We start from the raw sequence: 19,972 nt of genomic DNA, 5'->3' as shown, positions 1-19,972 counted from the left end.
CAGATGTTTGATTCCCTCATGGTTCATTTTGATCAATTGGAAGCTGTCTTCGACAAAGAAGAAGAAAGCATTGTGGTGGTTGATTCTTTAGATAAGTCAATGGAAGATGGAAAAGTGACAATAGAAGTCCCTACAACCTTGGCGGAACCAGAGAGGAAAGAGAAAGATGGTGATAGCAATAACCCTAGAAGCAATTATTTCTGCAAGTTAGAGAACATTGCTTGGGTCTCAACAGATCAATCCTGCAGAGGTACTAGCACTAATGGCGTTTCAACTGATTTAGACATCACTAAGAACTATTTGGGAAATCAAGACATTGATTTTCAACAAGAGCTTATCAGATTCCTAAATGTCCGATTCATTATTGGAGATGAAGATGAGAACATGTACAGATTTGACGCGATCATCTCCAAAGCCATGTTTCAAAACTCAAAAGCAGGGGAGGTGGTGAAGATTGAAAAAGCTTCAAATGATGAAAAGAAAATTGCCTTCAAGATTGAAACTTGCATGTGTTTTGTAGATAAGATGATGAAGGAAGGGGCCATTCTCTAGAACCCACCTTGGACAATGGGAAATGGTTCAATCTCTGTTCAGTTGTACACCGGTTTCCTCCATGACACCATTGACATTGTACTTGATGGCATCTCAGAGAGTGAGTGAGAAACAAGTATTTACTTTTGGTGTGTTGATACTTGGAATGGCCGAGGACAACACTATCAATTCACTCCTAAGATGAAGTTAGACCAAGGTATCTCAAGTGTCCAAGGTTTGAGGTGGCCGAGGACTAGTAAATTTGTCCTACGAGGAGGCAAATGTCAGAGGCCCCGAGTGGAAACCTGAGGTGGAGACTCCGACCATCAAGTTAGTATTGGGAGATGTAGGGTGGACGAGGTCCAAAGTGTGAATGCCCAGACGAGGCTAGAAGAGAGAATAGGAGATATCAAGTGCTTGCTAGAGAGCTTAAGTTCCAATTCCTTACCTTGTGGGGGTCATCTCCTATTTATACTTGAAGTCTCTTGGAAGTAGGTAAGTTTGGACGGTTGGGATGCAGTCCATACATGGGGAGTGTGGCCATCCGAGGCCATTAGGTGACTCCATGCTATTGGCTCATCGAAACCCATCGAGATCTGTCGCGTTCACACCTTAATTGGTTCCGCTCTGAGCTTTGCCACCCAACGCGTGTAGGCCCATGATTGGACAAGACCATCTACACCTACGTCATTTGCCCCCCCTCCCGAGGCTGTGGTGGAGGTCTGAGCTGAGGTCCTCAGGTTTGGACGAAAGGAGTGCATCTGTTGTATTGGGAGGTGTCAATGTGTCATGGCCTGTAGTGGTGTTGACTTATTTTTGTTCTTTGTGGGTTGCCCTAGAGGCTCCTTCAGCCAGGAGGCCTCGGCTTCGGCTTTGAGGTTACCATCATAAGTGAGTGAGGGGAGGCCTTGCCCCCTACCCTGTCTTCGTGGTGGTGTGGAGGCGAGTCCGTGGAGGCCTTGGTCTCGGCTAAATATTCTGAGGGAAGGGCACTTGGGTGCCCGATCTGGTAACTTAGCTGCTTGCGTTGATGGAGTTCATCCTTCTTGGGTTGCGAGCCATGGAGGAGACGAATCTTGGTTCCAGGTCTGGGTCATGTGCGACGTGAGTCTCTAAAATAGTGAGTCAGGGCCATGCCTACGATGGGTTGTTGTGCCGCTATTGTAGGGGAGACGAGATTCGGGCGAACTGGGCCATGTACTCATTGGGTTAGCATGGTTGGATGGATCATCAAGTTGCGATGAGAAGACTAGCGGGTTTGCTCAACATCATTTTGTCTTTCCGAGGCGAGCGATGCATATCAGTCTGCGGATGGGGCTGTAGAGGCGGTTGCTACGTGGCCGTTGGATTTGGTGCGATTTGGACTATCCATTTCTCTTTAAATAGGGGCCTTGGTCGCACATTTCCTCACCGTTTGCTCTCGAGTGCCTTTGCCTTCAAGAGACCCTTGCTTCTTAGAGCCTTCAACTTACTTGCTATCCTTAGAGCTTTCTGATCTTCAGACCCTAGCCCTAGTGATACGAGCTCCTAGATCCCTCGAAAGCAAGCTCCTACCGAACCCCAAACGCAGTCAGCTCCGACCGAGGCTCATCGGTAGCTGAGATCCCAGCCCAACGCCAAGAGGTCGAGGTGCTGGGGGAGAGGGTTTCCCTCGAGGATGTCAAGTGCAGCCGGAGGGGTGAATACTCTCCCTGTGAGAGCATCATGTCATGGCAGCAAGGGAGGCCGAGGGGGAACCTGTTCCCAAGCCTAGCCCGAGGACAGTGGCCGAGTACGCCGCCCGAGGGGTGCACATAGAGCATCTACCCCGCTTGAAGCATGACAAAATCTTAGATTACGACTAGGTGAAGTCCCTAGCTAAGAAGTACTATATCCCTCGGTCCTACAGATTGAGGGTCCCCGACGTTGGTGATTGGCCATGGGTGCTGGAGGAGGGGGAGATTTGCGTCTACCAACATTTACTAGAGCTTGGCCTTAGATTTCCCCTTCATCCATTGATCTCCTAGCTGTTGAAATGGTACGGGATTACCCTTATCCATTTAATGCCCTTAGAACCATTAGTGCCATGCTGGTGGTGGCTCAACTTCGGGATGTAGATTTGACACCGAAGATGTTCCAGGCTATGTTTGTGCCGAGGGCACATGCTACTGAGGACAATGTGTATTACTTCCAGCCTTAGAGAGGTCAACGCCTAGATAACCCTTCGTCTGTTCACAACTGGAAGAGCAAATTTTTCTTTGTTTCCTCTCTTAAGGGTTGGTCATTTAAGTCGGGTTGAGGGGAGATGTACCTAACTGTTGAGAAGTCCAAGCTTGTACTTTGGGATGATGAAGCTGTCGTGATAAGCCACCTAATTGTGTGGGGGACGCTCCGGGCCAAGCCCTTGGTGGAGGCAGAGCTTCCCATGGTTTTTGGGGGGCTCAACTCTGCTCCCCTCGGCAGTAGAAGTCCTCCTATTGGCTCTTTGACACGTCGGCTTTCACTTTACTTGGAGGTGTTGACTCTTTGTTTTTTTCTTGTAGAGATGCCACTTGGCCCGAAGAGGATGCTGTTGGAGAGCGCTCTAGCAAAGAAGAAGACTTTGGACGAGGGGACATTGGGAGGGCAGACGCCGAGGGGGCCTACGGAAGTGATGCCTATGCGCATGAAGAGGGGGTCCGCACCTGATGGGGGGTCACCTCGGCCACAAGCCCCCACTGGTGAAGGGGGTGACCGAGGGAAGAGGCCGATGGAAGGGAATCAGCTGAAGGAGATCAGTAGGAAGAGGCCACCCAAGGCATCACATGCACCTTCGACGAAGAAGCTGGCACACAAGGACCATCCTGTTAACGGCTATGAGCATGGAAAGAGCTCCCTGCTGCTCTGAGGAGGCCTTCTACAAAGGGGCCTGCAATCGGGCCTTCATCCACCCCTCCTTCATTGGAGCTAGCCGAGGAGGGGGAATGCCTTACACGAGTGTTTTGCCCCAAGTGGAACATTCGTGAGGGGGATTCGATTGATGCTGAGGGGGTTGGTAGAGCCTTGATCAAGGGGATGATCCCTCAAGGGGATTGCCTTGGCATGATGCAGACTGATCCCCTTGTCTTCTGGGACTAGAGGTTGGACTTCCTAGTCGAGGTAAGCTTTGTTGATATTTTAGTTTGCTATTTGTTTTCTTTTATTTAGTTTGCTGACGGAGGCGTGTCTGTTGCAGGTCTACCGGCACTACGTCAGCCTAGGGGGCTAGGTCAACCTATCCTTGACCGTGTACACCGGGTCGAGAAGAAGAACAAGTAGCTCTAGGTGCGGGTTGCTTTAGTAGAGAGTAGCCGAGATGAGACCCTCTTGGCTCTAGAAGAAGATAACCAACTCTTCCAGACGTTGAAGGTTGATCTGAAGGCAGAGCAGGCTCGGCTCGACAGGCTTCAAGAGCAGCTAAAGTCTGAGTTGGAGTGTGCTCGCCTCGATGGGGTCGCGTTGGAGGCCTAGAAATGGGCTGCGGAGATTAAGGCTCGGGCAGCGGAGGCCGAGGCACAGGCAATGGAAGCCGAGGTGAACTACCGGGATGCCGTCCTCGTTTGGAGGCAGACGCCGAAGTACCAAAAGTGCTTGGCCGACTATGCGGCAGAAGCCTACCTTGGGGGGATTGAGGAGCCCAAGATGGTGCTGCTGAAGCTAGTTTCAAATTTTCAAGTGGATTTGCTGAGGGTGCTTCCCGACTCCCTCCCAAGGTCATTGCTGATGCTACTGTCGCCTAGGATTCTGTTGCCCCTCCTGCCAAGGGTGGTGCATAGGCGATTGGGTCTCCTGAAGTGATTTTGTACATCTTCTTTTGTAATGGGCTTGTCCTCCTCGTCTGAGGCCACAACTTTTGTAATTGCTGAATATTGAATATTAATGGAATATATTTTTTCATATGGCTTTGTACAAAAAATTATATATATATATATATATATATATATATATATAATATTACCAAGGGGTTTATGCCCCTCCCTTTGAGAGGTCACAAGTAGGCAAAATAAGTTATTTGAAGTGTTTCATTACTTAGACGCTCGCTTTAGGAAGTTAAGGGGCACTGGTCGAGGCCAAGCTCCGCCTCCGATGTGCTCGGGGCCCCTTTTCTCTTCGTGGGGGGGGGGGGTTACCATCAGCTCTCCTGGCTTGCTTTAATCCCTTAAGGGTTGGTTACGCGAGGCCAAGGTGAACCGCCGAGGTGGTTAGGGTTGCATCCCTTTTGACTTGGTCGCACTAAGTGTTGTGGAGCTGAGGTGGCTGACTGTCGCCGAAGGTTGGGGTGAGGGGTGTAATGCCTCGGCTGACCTGGCTCGTCTCTTCTTGGTGAGGTACTTAGGTTTAATTTGTGTGTTTTTTCGTTATAGGCCGAGGGTGCTGGCTGATGCTTGTAGCCGAGGCCCCTGTCTATCCCTGCCTCAATCACGGAGGCTAGGCGGATGTTTGGTTCGTGAAGAACCGTGTGTCCTGGCCGCAACCTAGTTTGAGTGTGGGGGCCATTTAGAATAAGAACATATACACCAAAATATTAAGCCGAGGAGAAACTTTTCACTAGTATTCACTTTTAAGCCAATAGGAGTTACATTCATTGATAGTACATCCAGAGATTTTCTGAGTTCCATGTTTGAGGGAGATTTTGGAATGTCTTTGGCACTTGTCACATTTTGACACTAGCTCGGTTGCATCTTCCAGCACAGTCAACTAGAAATACCCTTGCCTTAATGCTTTTTGGGCCAAGGCTTTGCTCCCGAGGTGGTTACCGCAGATGCCTTCGTGAATATCTCAGAGTACGTACTCACCCTCCTTTTGATGGAGGCATTGGAGGTAGGGCAAGGTAAATGACCTTTGGTACAACTTTCCTTCGAGCAAAGTGTAGTGTGTGTCCTAATGTCGGATTTGCTTGGCCTTGTTCCTATCATCGAGCAATTGCTCGGTTATGAGGAAGTTGACGATGGGATTCATCCGCGATGGAGGGCCGAGCTAATTTCTCCACGTAGACCGTGTGGCTGAGGGTTGCTCTCGAGGTGCTCACCAGCTTGGATCGAGCGTTGGCTCTCATGTTCTTGAACCGTGAGACTTGCTGCAAAGAGAAGTGTTGGAAGTGGCGAGCTTGTTCTTGCACTTTGGCGAGGTACTTGGCCATGCTTTGTTCCTTGGCCTCGTACTCACTGTTGACTTGGTTTACCACCAGGTGGGAGTCGTTGAAGACTTCAAGGTGTTGTGAGCCTAGGTCCTTTGCGAGTTGTAAACCGGCGAGGAGGTGTACTCGCTTCATTGTTGGATGCCGAAAAGTCAAACCTTAGCGCATATTCCACCTTGGCATTGTCTAGAGTGAGGAGTATGAGGCTGACTCTACTTCCTTTGGATTTGGAAGATCCATCAATGAACAACTTCCAGGTGGGCTGAGCTTGTTCCGTCGACTGAGGTCCTTCTTAAGGTTTGTCTTCGAGGGCTTGGCGGAGAGCTCGACTGAATGTCCACTTTGTGACAAAATCCGCTAAGGCCTGGACTTTGATTGTAGGCCTTTGTTGGAACTGGAGGTTGAACTCAGACAGCTCGATAGCCCATTTTGTGAGTTGTCCTGAGGTCTCGTGCTTGGTGAAGACAACTTTGAGGGTTTGGCTTGTTAGGACCGTCATTGTGTGGGCTTGAATGTACGACTTGATCTTCCTGGCCGAGACCACCAAGGTGAAGGCCAACTTCTCCACCTTGGGGTATCGGGTCTCGACGTCGTAGATAAGCTTGCTGACATAGTAGATCGGTCTCTGCATTCTATTTTCTCTAATCAGTATTGAGTTGATGGCCTCATCCTCGGTTGATAGATATAGGTACAAGATGACTCTTGGGAGGGGCCGAGTGAGGAGGAGAGGTGAGGCGAGGTAGGACTTCAATTCCTCAAAGGCTTGCTGACATTCCACCGTCCATTGGAAGTCTTTTAGTTTCTTGATGGCTTAGAAGAAGGGTAGGTAGTAGTCGGCTGACTTTGATAGGAAGCGGTTGCGGTCGACATACAGCTTGGATCTTCTCTAGGTTGGCCTCTATGCCTTGTTGAGTGACGATGAAGCCTAAAAACTTGCCCAACGTGATGCTGAAGGCACACTTGCTGGGGTTGAGCTTCATGTTGTACCTCCGCCAGGTGTCAAAGGTCTTGGCTAGGTCCGAGGTGTGCTAGTCGGCTTTTAGGCTCTTCACCACCATGTTATCCACGTAGGGTTCGACGTTCATCTCCATCTGGTGCTTAAAAACTTTGTTGACAAGGCACTGATAGGTGGCCCCAATGTTCTTGAGGCCGAAGGGCATGACTTTATAGCATTATGTAGCATGCTCAGTGATGAAAGAGGTCTTCTCCTCGTCTTCAGGGTACATCTTGATTTGGTTGTATCCGGAGAAGGCATCCATTAAGTTGAGTAGCTAGTACCCTGTAGTGGCGATTACAAGGTGGTCTATCATCGACAAAGGAAAACTGTCTTTGGGCAAGCTCGGTTGAGGTTTATGAAGTCAATATAGATCCGCCACTTCCGATTAGCTTTTTTACCATAACCACATTTGACAACCAGTTAGGGTAGTGTACCTCTTGGATGAAGCCGACATCGAATAGTTTGTGAACTTCCTCTTCTATAGCCTTCCAATGCTTTGGTGCAAAGTTTCTCTTTCTTTGTTGAATTGGCCTAGAGCTTGGGTCCACACTCAGCCTGTGAATAATGACTGAAGGGTCAATTTTGGTAATGTCAACGGCAGATCAAGCAAAGACGTCAGCATTAGTTCTGAGGAAACTTACCATTTTGGATAGACTTTGTGGGGCTAGGTTGGACCCAACGCAGACTGTTTTCTCGGGCTCGGCCTCGTCTTGGGGAACCGAGACGAGGTCCTCGGCCGGCTAGCCTCGGCTCGTTGGCTCTTCCCTAAGGTTGAGACCCTCGACTGGTAGTGCTTCATTGTTCTTGTCCTTCAATGCTGCCACATAACATTGGCGGGCCACTTGCTGATCCCCCTGAATGGCTTCGACGCCATGCTTGATGGGGAACTTGACGGCGAGGTGGTAAGAGGAGATGGCTGCCATGAGTGTGTGGACGTTTGGCCTCCCAATGATGGCTTTGTAAAGGGAGATGATCCTCACAACTAGGAACTTGTTCATCCTCGTCACTTGCTGAGGCTCTGTCCCTACCATGACAAGTAGGGTGATTTTTCCTTATGACCTGACCACACTGCTGAAGAAGCTGACGATGGGACATCGGCGGGCTGAAGGTGCTTGGGTGGAAACTTCATCTTCTCGAAATCCTTGTAGAAGAGGATGTCGGCCGAAGATCTACTGTCTACCAGGATCCTCTTTACCATGAAATTTTCTACGACGGCCAAGATCACGAGCGCGTCGTCATGGAGGCTGTGACCCCCTTCAAGTCCTCATTTGTAAATGCAAGGGCTTCTTATTGTCTCGGCTTCTTGGGGGCCAACCCCTACATGTTCAATTGCCTGACGTAGGCCTTGCAAGTCGAGGCCGTGCCCTCGGGTATGACGCTGATGATGCTGGTGAGTTGTTGTTGATGTTGCTACTGTTGCTACTGGGAGGACAAGGCCCCGACCTATTCTTTGACATATTGCTTGAGGTAGCCACGATGGGTGAGGGACTGTATCTCATTTTTCAACTCGTAGCAGTCCTCGATGTCGTGGTCGATGCTGCAGTGGTACTTGTAATAGTTTTTGGATTTCCCCTCTTGGGGTTCCTCTTCATCTTCTCTGGCCACTTCACATATTCCTCCTTCTCGACCTACATCAGGATCTGAGTTCGGGTGGAGTTGATTGGCATGTACTGAATGTAAGCGAGGGCCGATGCCAGTGGTTTTTTGTTGTCCTTGTTGTTGTTGCCACTGCCATGGTGGTCTCCGTTCTTCCTCTTCTTCTCTGGGCCTCCGTGATGGCGGTCGACCACTCCCTCTTAGCGGTCACTAGCCAAGGCCTCCTCATCTGCGATTTACTTCTGTGCCTTCTTAAGAAATTCTACCTTAGACTTCGCGGGGTCCTGACTACCGAGCACTTGAGGGCTGAGCCGAGAAGGAGGCCATTGATGGCGGCGTGTATGGAGACCATAGGATTGAGGTATTGGACCTCAAGTTCTTCTTTCTTGAAGCAGTCGATGTAGGATGCAGGCTCTCACCGCGCTTCTGCTTGATGGACATCAAGGAAACAACGCTCTTCTGGCACCGTTTGTTGCTAATGAAGTGGGCGAGGAAGAGACTGGCGAATTGCTCCTTTCCGGGTTATGGTTGAGCTAGTTTTGGATGCCACATGACCGCCCTATTTCCTTGACCACATCAGTGCTTTGTCACTTCACGACCCAGCTTGACTTTGTGGCTACATCAGCATCGCGTCACCTCCGTGGCCCCACCTTATCCCTTTAACCACGACGACACCACGCGATGAGGATAAGAACGACCAAGATAGGAGAGCAGATGGGGATAACTCCACTGGGGATTAGGTCTTATCCTGAAACTCAACGGTTAACCTCATCTCGACAACCCCAGAAGCCTTATCCAACTTGGACATGGATTTCCGGCTATAAAAGGTATCTCTCGCTCAAGGTAAAGGACCCAACTCTGAACTCCCATACCGTTACTTTGTTCGGATCAACACTGCTCTAATTGCTTAGCCTGACCACCCACTTGCTTTCGACTGACTTGAGCGTCAGAGTGCCTACCCGGGGATAACTCCTCGGGCCTCTAACTTCATTCTTGATTCCAAATCTCATTGCGCGGCTTCATCCTTCAACCTCGGCTCCGCCCAACTGGCAAGGATTATCTTACTATGATCTCGGTTCTTGCACCACCTAGGATTGAGAAACATCATCTCCCATGAATCGACTGATTGAGGAGGGAGCTCGGAGAACCAGTGTTAGGCTACCCCCTTGAAGGTTGCTTGGAAAGCCCGACATGTCAGGGCATTGGAGTATCTGTAAAGGAGCATGAGCACCTTGAAACTTTCTAGGTGGTCATCAGGTCGGTCATCCCATCATACATTTCCAACGTCGGTGCTTTAAAGTGCGGGGGGAGAGGCTCAGAGATGATGCCCGTAGTGGAGGCATCAATCCTCCCAGACAGATGGCTCTGACTAGCCGAGGCTTCAACTCGGCTTTCTTTGACTTGGCGAAGCTCGTCCTTGATGACTCCGAGTTGGGTTTGTAGGTCAACGATTTGTTGGACGAGGGGGGATTGTGCCCCATTTCGGTCTTCTCGGACTCGATGGGGGTTGGCCTGAACCCCCGAGTATTCAAATGTGGGGCCACGTCCATTCCTTCAGGCCCGTCAATGGTTGAAAAGGTCTTGAAGGTCCAAAACTTGTGAGGGAGAGGCGCAGCGCTGGCCTTCGGCCCTCAAGTGGGGGCTGTGATGGCCGGATTGTCCGCCTTCATCTTGGGAGTTCTCTCTTTGGTGGCAGTGATGTTGTTCGGGGTCTTGTTGATAGTCACGAGACTGTTTTGATTCTTCCCCTCTTCGGTTGGGGGGTCTTGAGGTTCTCGACGACTAGCTGTCATGTCGGTTGTTGTTCGAATCCGAGGGGTCAGTCCAGTTGGAGTCGGCGGGGCTGAGGGCTAGCGGGTCTATGGATTCGCGTTCAACCTGGGGGTTTGCCTCATTGATGTACTTGGCGAGGTGGTTCAACCGATCGAGGACCACTTGGAGTTGTTCTGTTGTGACTAGGTTCTGGGTGTTTCTGGTGTTCCTTACCATCTCAGCTGAAGTTCAAGCTTAGGAGTCTGTTCTTTTAGTTTTAATTTGAGCATAGGGAAGTCTTAGTGACGTTCCCATAGACGGCGCCAATTGTTGATGCTCGGAATGGCCGAGGACAAAACTGTCAATTCACTCCTAAGCCGAAGTGAGACCGAGGTCCAAGGTGGCTGAGGACTAGTAGATTGGTCCTATGAGGAGGCGAGCGCCAGAGGCCCCGGGTGGAAACCCAAGGTGGAGACTCTGACGGTCAAGTTAGTATTGGGAGATGTAGGGTGGATGAGGTCTAAGGTGTGAACACCCAGATGAGGCCACAAGGGAGAATAGGTGATCTCAAGTACTTTCTAGAGAGGATAAATTCCAATCCCTTACCTTGAGGGGGTCACCTCCTATTTATTCTTGAAGTCACCTGGAGGTAGGTGATTTTGGACGGTCGGGAGGCGGTCCGTACATGGGGAGTGTGGCCATCCGAGGCCCCCAGGTGACTCCACGCTATTGGCTCCCCGAAACCCGCCGAGTTCTACCTTGCGCACCCTGATTAGTTCCGCTCTGAGCTTCGCCGCCTGAAGCGTATGGGCCCATGATTGGACGAGACCATCTGCGCTACATCATGGTGATTTCAAATTGTCTCTGATAGTTAAATGTGTTCTCAACCACATTAACCACAACGACGATGCTGGAAAGGTTCATAAACTCATGTAAAATTGGTTGGTGCTTCCACCGTCACCTTCATTGGTGGTGGGTATAATGTTCTCAATTCTACTGCCGTTACTTGCAATGAGAAACCTCCTAGTGTCCCAATTATTGAAGTCATAGTTCCCAATCCAAGTCCAAAGCGTATGAGAAATACCAATGTTATAGGAGTTAGCACCGATTTCTCAACTTCCTTCCTGAGTTCAGATCCAATCTGAATGATGAAAAGATTTTGAGCTGGCGGTTCCATGATTTATGCATGAGCTTCAAGTCTCATCCTACTTCTGGTGCCAACAGATTGTATGCATACTTTTGGTTGGATACCCAATTGTGGCCGGAGGGCATTTAATTACAGAAATTGTCTATGGGAAACTCAATCCAAGTGGTGGTGCTGCCTGGCTACATAGGAGATCTACACACACTGATCGAGAATACCACCTGAAGTTATTTACAAAAACAGCTGATTGGATTCAACCATGTGTTTGTGGGAAGAACATGGGGAGTCCCATGCATTACAAGGCTGTGTTTGGTTCGTTGAAGCTATTACCTTGAGGACAAGGTCAATTTTAAGGGGGTGGGAATGTCACGGACCCGCTAATGGGCCCCCCATGGGCCAAATTTATTAAAGAAACTTAAGGGAGTCATTGGGGTGGATAAAGTTTGGTTTTTGAGATTTTTGTATCTATTGGGGTCTGTTAAAAGTGATAGGTTGAGTATAGGATTGTTGGGTCACGTTGGGAAGTTATGTGGAGAGTGGTCTAGTTGACGGTGGGATAAGTGGTCAAGTTGTTTAATTTTAGGAGCCAAATTTTTAGGAATCAGTTATTATGCAAGAGTCTATTTAAGTTGTAATTTCCTTCTTAATTAATCATTATGAGAATTATCTTTACAATTGAGAATTTTATCTCTTGGAGGTGTTTCGTCTCCCTTGAAGCAGACGGAGTTCACGTTGTCCCTAACCGGGATCGTGACTGGACATTACATATATGGTATTTGTTTTGACGAATTTCACTTTCTTATTGACACTTCACGTTATGATAACTTGCATGCCCAGATCAAATCTTTTTGTTAATCTCCCAGCATTGTGCCCTAGATCTTATCAATATGTTGTTTAATTTACACAATTTTGGGAGATTAACAAAAGGGAGAGTGACGTTCATCCCAGGGTCAGAATTTTTAGGCCCAAAGTACGGTTGGGATAGGTGCCAATTAATGTTATTTTACAGGTGGGCATTGGTGTATTATAGAGTGGGGGTTTTTCACATTTTGAATGTTTATAGGTCTGTAGTGAAATTCAGAAATCTGCATTGGGGTTGTTCGTACTTTTCTGTAAGATTACGATTTAGCGACACAATTCTTGTATGTTGATCAAGTGACTTTAGCTTTGGATGCTGATGGATCAATCTCTTTTCATTGATCACTTTAGCACCAAGATGACAAATGGTGGGTTTCCTGCTCTCCATCAATATATCACCTTGCAACTTTTAAGGTGATGTTTGATTGCACTTTTCAGATGTTTGAGATCTGAAAATGATGCTTTTCAGATGCCACTTTTGTTTGGTATGCCCTCTTATTAGTAGATCTTAATTCCTAAGAGGTGGAGCGGGTCTTTAATGCGGTCAGACGTAATTCGAAGATGTGTAAAAGTCATAAGTGTCCTCAACGAAATTTAAATATGATATGGTTTGTTTTTCATATAAGCTCGGAAATTAGGTCATTCAAACCCTCATTGCGACCTGAGCGAAACTCCACCGCCACTGCCGCTCTCTCTCTCTCTCATAAAATTATTTTTACTAATTATTAATTATTTTAATATTTTTATTAAAAACTTAATTATTTTTTATTAATTTAACTCGTGTTATTTATTACTTATTAATTCTTTTTATTAACTAGCAATTTTTACAAATTATTTTAATTCTTATTTGTGTAAATTATTAATTATTAATTACTTTAATATTTTTATAGTCATTAATTGTTTTTTTTTTAATTTTAATCATTTCATTTATTAATTAGTAATTTTTAATTATTAGTTTATTATTTTTTATTTGTATTGTTTCAATATTTTTTTGAGGTTAAAAAATAAATTTTATGAGATAATGCAAATTGAACTCAACATTTCCAAATAGTATGTTCTTGGGGTAAAATAGTAAAATTAGTGAATTTTAGATGGTAAAGGGTTGATCAAACACAAACTTATGGATTCAGAGTCTCTAAAAAGTAGAAAAGCACCTATGCTTCTTTTCAGATTTCAGACAAAATATCTTTTTTAACTTTTCAGATCTGGAATTTCAGATTTATCAAACGCCACCTAAGTCTCCCCAACAGTCGGTGATGATTTAAGTGTTGGAATCCATTGATTTCCTCTACATGGTTGGTAGATACCTTAAACCAACATATTTCGATACTCTAGCTCCTTGTCTTAATAGACCTCAATTTCCATCCTAAATGATGATGGAAATTAATCATGGAGGTCTCATGAAGTTCTCAGCTCCATTTCGACATAAATGTAAAGTTTAAGATTTTGAAAGTTGTAACATGCACCAAACATATTGATCCTTTGATCTGATGGGCCGTACTCTGGCTAGATTGCCTTGACTCCTTCAATCTAGGGGTGGCAAATGGGTGGGTTGGGTAAGGGTTGAATACCAATCCACCCATATTGATCCACCAACCCACCATAACCCATCATCAATCCTTATTAAATGGTCATAACCCACCCTAACCCTAATCCATTGTAATCCACCCATATTGACCCACTTGACCCATCCATATCCATCCTTAACCACCCTCACCCATACTAACCCACCTACCCTTACTTATAAATAGAAAAATGGTTCGAGACGGCCCATATACCCAAAATATAAAATAACTTTTGAGAGAGTAATCTCTCTCAAGACTACCACCTCACAAAAACGAGTTAGGTCAACCCATATACCCAAAAACGCAAAAAATGTAGATAAATGCAGAAAATAGTAGAAAATTGCTGAAAATGAAAAAATTACTGAAAATAGAAAATTTAGAAAAATACAAAAAAAAAAAAACAAAAAATGCAAAAAATACTAAAAATTGTAGAGGTCATAAACAAGTACGTGTGTCGCTGACAATACATCCGACAGGATGCTTCGTAGGCTTAAAGAGGAAATGCGAGATAAGTAGTGACGTCATCCATGCCACATCGGTTTAAAAGGGTCACGAAAGGAAGTAGCATACGTGTATTATGAGAATCCTCAGATGAAAGAAAAGTTTGTCCTTGAGATATCTCATAAAACACATGGCGAAACCCTAGTAGTGTTCCCTTACAACTGACACCGGATTCAAGATTCCCTTTCCTAATGGGAATCAAACACTTTTGGCTCATTCCTTTTGGGACCTTAGGATCTCTCCCTATAAATAGGGGCCCAACTCATAATAAGATATTCATTTTATCATTTCATTCACCCTATCCTTCAGCCTACCTCTTGCTCCCAGCTTTCCTTTGTCTTTCAAGGAGACCCCCATAAATAGCCTTTCAAGGAGACTTCCTCCAATGGTCAATCGAGACCCAACGATCACCTTTCACCCCAGTCGCTCCCTCAGTATCCATTCTGGCTAGTCACCAATCCGCCAACCAGATCCCTGTCATCCCTAAACAACTTACAAGAACTAACCCTGCGCTTGCACAAACTAGCCTACCCACTGTTGAACAACCCTGAACCATGCCATAGACCAACTTGGTGACAAAAGCGCTACTTAGCCGTGATGAACTGAAAGAATATGTTTAGGGGCTGATGGTGGAAAACCAAAATAGAGCCCAAGCCTCACTTGTCCTGTAGAAACCCTATTTCGACCGGATCTTATATAAACCTTATCCCACTAGTTACGTCCCTCCTCAGTAGTGGCCGTAGTACGATGGGCAAAAGGGAAGCCCACAAGAGCATGTGAATAAGTTCAAGGATGTCCTAGGATCTTTTGATCTAGATGGAAATCTGAAAGTTAGGGAGTTCTCCAAGTCTTTGACCGAATTGGCCTACACCTGGTTTGTTAATCTGACTGGGTAGCATAAACTTGTAGGTAGAGCTGGCGAAGAGATTTTTGTCCAAGTGCTTCACCTTGGAGTGGAGAATGATGATGGTAGACCTACACAACCTAGAGTAGCTCGCAGGCAAGGACCTCTTAGCCTATGTGATGAGGTTCTAGAAGTTGACCCATTTAGTTTTCGATGAACATGTTACTCAGAAGAGTTTCGTAGAGCAGTGTGGGCAAGGCATGCAACCCACCTACAGGATAGGCATTGAGAACATAGAAGTTAAAACCTTTAGTCAACTACGGCGCGCATTGTCAAGAGTACCACATCCCAATCTACATCGACTTCAGGGTAGTATGGAAAAAATGAAGGCTTACACCGTTAATAGAAAGCCTCGAAACACTGGAGGGCCTAGGTAGGGGCCCTACTATCGCGGTGGAAACCAGAACAAAAGAAACATCATGTTGCCACCACCCCTCCTTTTGCCTGCACCAAAGAGTCATGATAATGAACAAGCTAGTAGAAGACTGTGTCATTAACTTGCCATCACCACTGGCAGGAGTTGAGCCAGACAAGGAAAGGTACAGAGGGAGGTGGTACAATTTTCACCAGTTGCCGCACCACAACTTGATGGATTGTTTCACACTTCGACGCTTGTTCAGGTAGAAAGTAAAGTTCGATGGCTTTGTCAAGAGAAAGCCAGCCCAGGTAGACATGAACCCCCACCCTGCACACACCCAGTAAGGGAGTATCAATGTGGTCAAAGTGCCGGGCCAAGATCACTTGGACATGTTGATACAAAGGTTCGAGCAGAGTGTGGAGTTGCAACAATTTTTCAATAAGTAGGGGGCTAGTGCATCGTCAAGGAGGCTCGCCATCAAGGCACTGGTAGAGACATTCAAAAGACCGTTGGAGCCCCATTGGTCTGACTGATAACATGTGGAGTTTACGTAGGATGACATGTTTTCCACCGATCCCCATCATAACGAGCCCTTATATATCACAACGAAGATAGGGGGTTATGAGATGTGATGATCGATGATTGACCAAGGGGGTTCTATGAATTTGATCTTTGTTCATACCTTGAAATTGATGGATATTCAAAATGAGATCATTAAAGGACTGCCTATGGAGATCATGGACTTTATCGACAATGCGTCTATCACAGAAGGATCCATCGAGTTGCTAGTTGCTATAGGGCCATTCACTATCACCAGGAGTTTCAAGTAATCTCAGGGAGAGTTGCATATCACACTCTGCTGGGGCATCCACTAATACATGGTTTGGCCTTGGTCCCATCAACGTACCATTAGTGCATCAAGGCGAAACACAGAGGACGTGTGGTGAGGATCCCAATGACTCGCATCCATTTCAATAATGCAGAGACTCACCTATAGGACACGATCTATTATACTGAGCTAGTCGATGAGGGTGAAACAAGGGTGAACAAGGTAGAAGGTGTGCAACTATCAAACCCTCTATCGTGCTGGAAAAGAAGAAAAGAATGAGATGCGTCCAAGTTACTGGTGACAACGGAAAAAGCTACTACACTATTGTGGAGGAGTACGAGGATGATGGCGTGCTTGTTTTCTATATATATGATGATAGGAGGCAGGAGTAAGGTGTCCATTCTCCAACATAGAGTTCATGTGGACATTGATGCATCGGTTGAATATCTATTATTGGTGAAGTGATGTCTTGTCTCAAGTTGATAGAGTGTTTGTCTTTGTTTATTGTTAAATGTTAACCCAAACCGGTCGAGTTCTCCAGTTGTGTGTAATGGCATCATAAAAAGAGTCATGAGGTGAGGGGTTGAACGTTGCCCTACATAATGAAAAGAATAGAAAAAATTTATCTCCAAATGAGGTTGGTCTAGTTTGTTGTAATTTCATTTGTCTCCGAAAGGTCTTAGGTGCAACCCTTTCAAAAGGCGCATGCTTGGTGTGCGCTTGATGCACCTTGCACCTCAGCCCAGGCATGTGCCTTTTGAAAATTTGATGCTTTTTTTGCTTTTATTGAAGGAGCCCTCGGACCCCCAAGAACCCATATTTGCTAATGTTTTTGATTCATTCATCCTAAATTCCTAATAAAATATCTTCTTAAAAAGCAATTAAAATTGTTATTTTTTGTGTAAGATCTAAGAATTTAAGACCCTAAGGACTTGTTGGGCTTGCCTCGAGGGGCGTGGCACAAAGGCAGCTCGTAGAATCAGGAATTTAATATGTTTAACATCACATTAGCTACTTGAAGTAATGCACAATTGAGATAAAAAAGAGATTGTGGGTTTTAAATTCTTGAAAATGTTTTATATGTTTGATTTTATATTTAAATTCTCATTTGATTATGCTTTACATGTCATGTTTATGTATTTTAATTTTAGATAATAGGTTTTTTACTATTTTAAAACATTTATTTTAAAATTTAAGTTTATAGTTTTTTATTAATATTATGTTTAATATTTTTATGATTTTTTTGCAAATTTTTTGAATTTTTTGGTACTCTTTGAAAATTTTGGCTTTTTTTTTTAAAATTTCTGACATTTTTTTAAATATTTGCACCTTGCTTAAAAAAGGCGTGTGCCTTACCTTGCGCCTTGTACCTTGGGTGCAAATTGACTCTTGCACCTTTTGTGTGCCTTGCACTTTTAAAACACTGGGTATTCCATACTCATACCTTCTCCATCTTGAAAGGTGTCTTTCCTTTTCAAAAAAAATTCATTTTGGAATCTAAATAACCACCAACTAATGATCAGAGATCCAACATGGCATGATTGATTGTAAGCAGTTGGGGAAAGTGTTCTTCCCAGTCATTGAACAATAGCCTAGAATCTTTGTTATTTTTTAATAAAATGCCGTATGGAATGATGGAAGACAATGATCTGAAGATGTTTTCATTTTGGGTTCAAGTTTTGTATCCATTTTCTATATCTGATCCTTGTATGGGGAAATGTCTTCTATTTACATATAAAAATTGTTGTATGCTACAAGAGGAATGGTGTGATGAATCTGAAGTCCAGATCATCCATCTAATTCTAGATTGTCCATTTGTTACTTCTCTCATTCATACCTTCACCATATCCTACCATGTAATAGATTTCTCACATAAAAGATACCCATTGAACTTTTTGCTTTGCTAAGTGATAGAAAACAGAAGGGGAGCGTGGCTTTTGACATTTGCTGGAGGACCCTTGCATTAAACTTGGCTAGTGAAAAGGGTAAGGTGTTGGGGGCAATTCTAGTCCTGGAACATCTGCTGCCATTTATATGGTGTATGCATGTTTATAGTTAGCTACATTTCTGGAAATGTATCTGGCATTACAACTCAACATCTAGAATGGGTAAGGGTAACATGTTTTCCATTTAAAATCCTTTGCATACTTCTAGTTATTTTGAATGTCCATGAATTTTGAGGAAAGATGATCAAGAGCTCTCTCTTTCTTTGGTGACCAGTTTACCCACCAAAGAAAAGATACTGTCAATTTTTGCCAATTTCATAAAAAAAAAAATTGCATGTATCTCTTTTCTAGACAAGTTTTGGTGTTTTATTTTGATGGATAAAGATTTGAAGAGACAATATAGTCCATGCTTAGACATATTGGGATCTATGCATAATGGGCATTTGTAGGCACCTTTGCTGCATATTTTAATACTCCAAGTTGCTGAAATCTCAATAGTACTGTAGATTATCACATATTTACTTGACACAACATCTATGACCCCATGAGAGAACACACAGATGATCAAGTTGAATATTTAAATTCCAATATTCCTTTTCTTTTAGTATTAGACACATGGTGAATTCGTGTGAATGGTTACTAAAGTTGTCATTAGAGACGATTATTACAACTGTCATTTACAACTGTCTCTTGAACTCATGTACATGTAATCCTCTACATATTTGACATGGAATAGAAGCTATTCATTTCTCTTCGAGCCAAAACCTTTATTCTTATATGGTATCAGAGCTATGGAAAGACTCTGTCTTTGATCGTTGTTTCTTTGAACGTCTGCGTCAATTTCTTTGGTTGGAGATCAATGGCGATGGACAACTTTAGCAAGGGGTGAAAAGTTTGCCTAACCAATGTCACCATTTTACCTTCACCCGTCTAATAAGCTGGGCACCATTCTTGTTTTGTGCCCTTTTAATAGGGGATAACTACCCTACCTGGAAATGAGCCATGATGAATGCACTCTAGGCCAAGAACAAAGTAGATTTCATCGATGGATCCACTGAGAAACTAGACTCTTCAAAAACTATTGAGTTATTGGCTTGGAAGAAATGCAATTCAGTGGTTATCTCTTGGATTTTCAATGCCCTGGCCCGAGAGCTGCACGAGAGCATTGCGTATGTGGAGAATGCTTGTGAGTTGATCTTGTTACAACAAGAAAACTTGCCAGTCTCTATCTATTACACCAAGATGAAAGCAAATTGGGATGAGCTTGCAACATACACAATGACTCCAATGTGTTCGTGTGGAGAAACAAGAAAGGAATTCTTGGCAAATAAGGAGAAAGAACATGTATATCAGTTTCTTCTTGGACTTAGTGATCGATTCAATATGATCAGATCAAGTATACTCGGCATGGATCCGCTGCCTAGCATTGGACGTGTTTACGCACTTGTCTCTCAAGAAGAGAAACACCAAGCACTGGCTAGCAATTAGATTCCTACCATTGAAGCAACAACACTACACGTAGCCAGTTCTTCTCATCCCAACAACAACAAGATTCTGAAAGAACGATTCAAAGTCCAATGCGAGCATTGCAAGAAACACAGACATTTTAAGGATCGATGCTATGAACTTGTGGGTTACCCTGCAAATTGGGAAGTAAAGAAGAAAAATGCGGGGAAGCAAGGTACCATCCTTAGTGAATGAGTTGATGGGTCTGGAAACTCTAAAACACTGGCATTAGTCCAAACTGTTGTAATAACTGAAACTTCATCACCAATTCTTGGTCTCAATCTTGGGCAATATCTTCAACTTCTGCATCTACTGAATGGAGAAAAGTCAAGAATCTCAACAAACTTTTCT

The 19,972-nt window shown here is 44.9% G+C and overlaps 1 protein-coding gene across 1 annotated transcript; it reads left to right on the top strand.

The window, feature by feature from the left end:
* Window positions 1-8,939: 8,939 nt before the first annotated feature.
* On the top strand, window positions 8,940-19,603 carry LOC148874449 (uncharacterized). Its single transcript, XM_088961374.1, has 2 exons — window positions 8,940-9,101; window positions 19,136-19,603. The coding sequence occupies exons 1-2, from the start codon at window positions 8,940-8,942 to the stop codon at window positions 19,601-19,603; spliced, it is 630 nt and encodes a 209-aa protein (XP_088817500.1).
* The last annotated feature ends 369 nt before the right edge of the window (window positions 19,604-19,972 follow it).

The sequence above is a fragment of the Nelumbo lutea genome, chromosome 1 (genome assembly GCF_056320005.1).
Source record: "Nelumbo lutea isolate HS-2025 chromosome 1, American lotus-T2T, whole genome shotgun sequence".
In the NCBI taxonomy this organism is placed as follows: domain Eukaryota; kingdom Viridiplantae; phylum Streptophyta; class Magnoliopsida; order Proteales; family Nelumbonaceae; genus Nelumbo; species Nelumbo lutea.
This window is presented reverse-complemented; position numbering and strand designations above follow the sequence as displayed.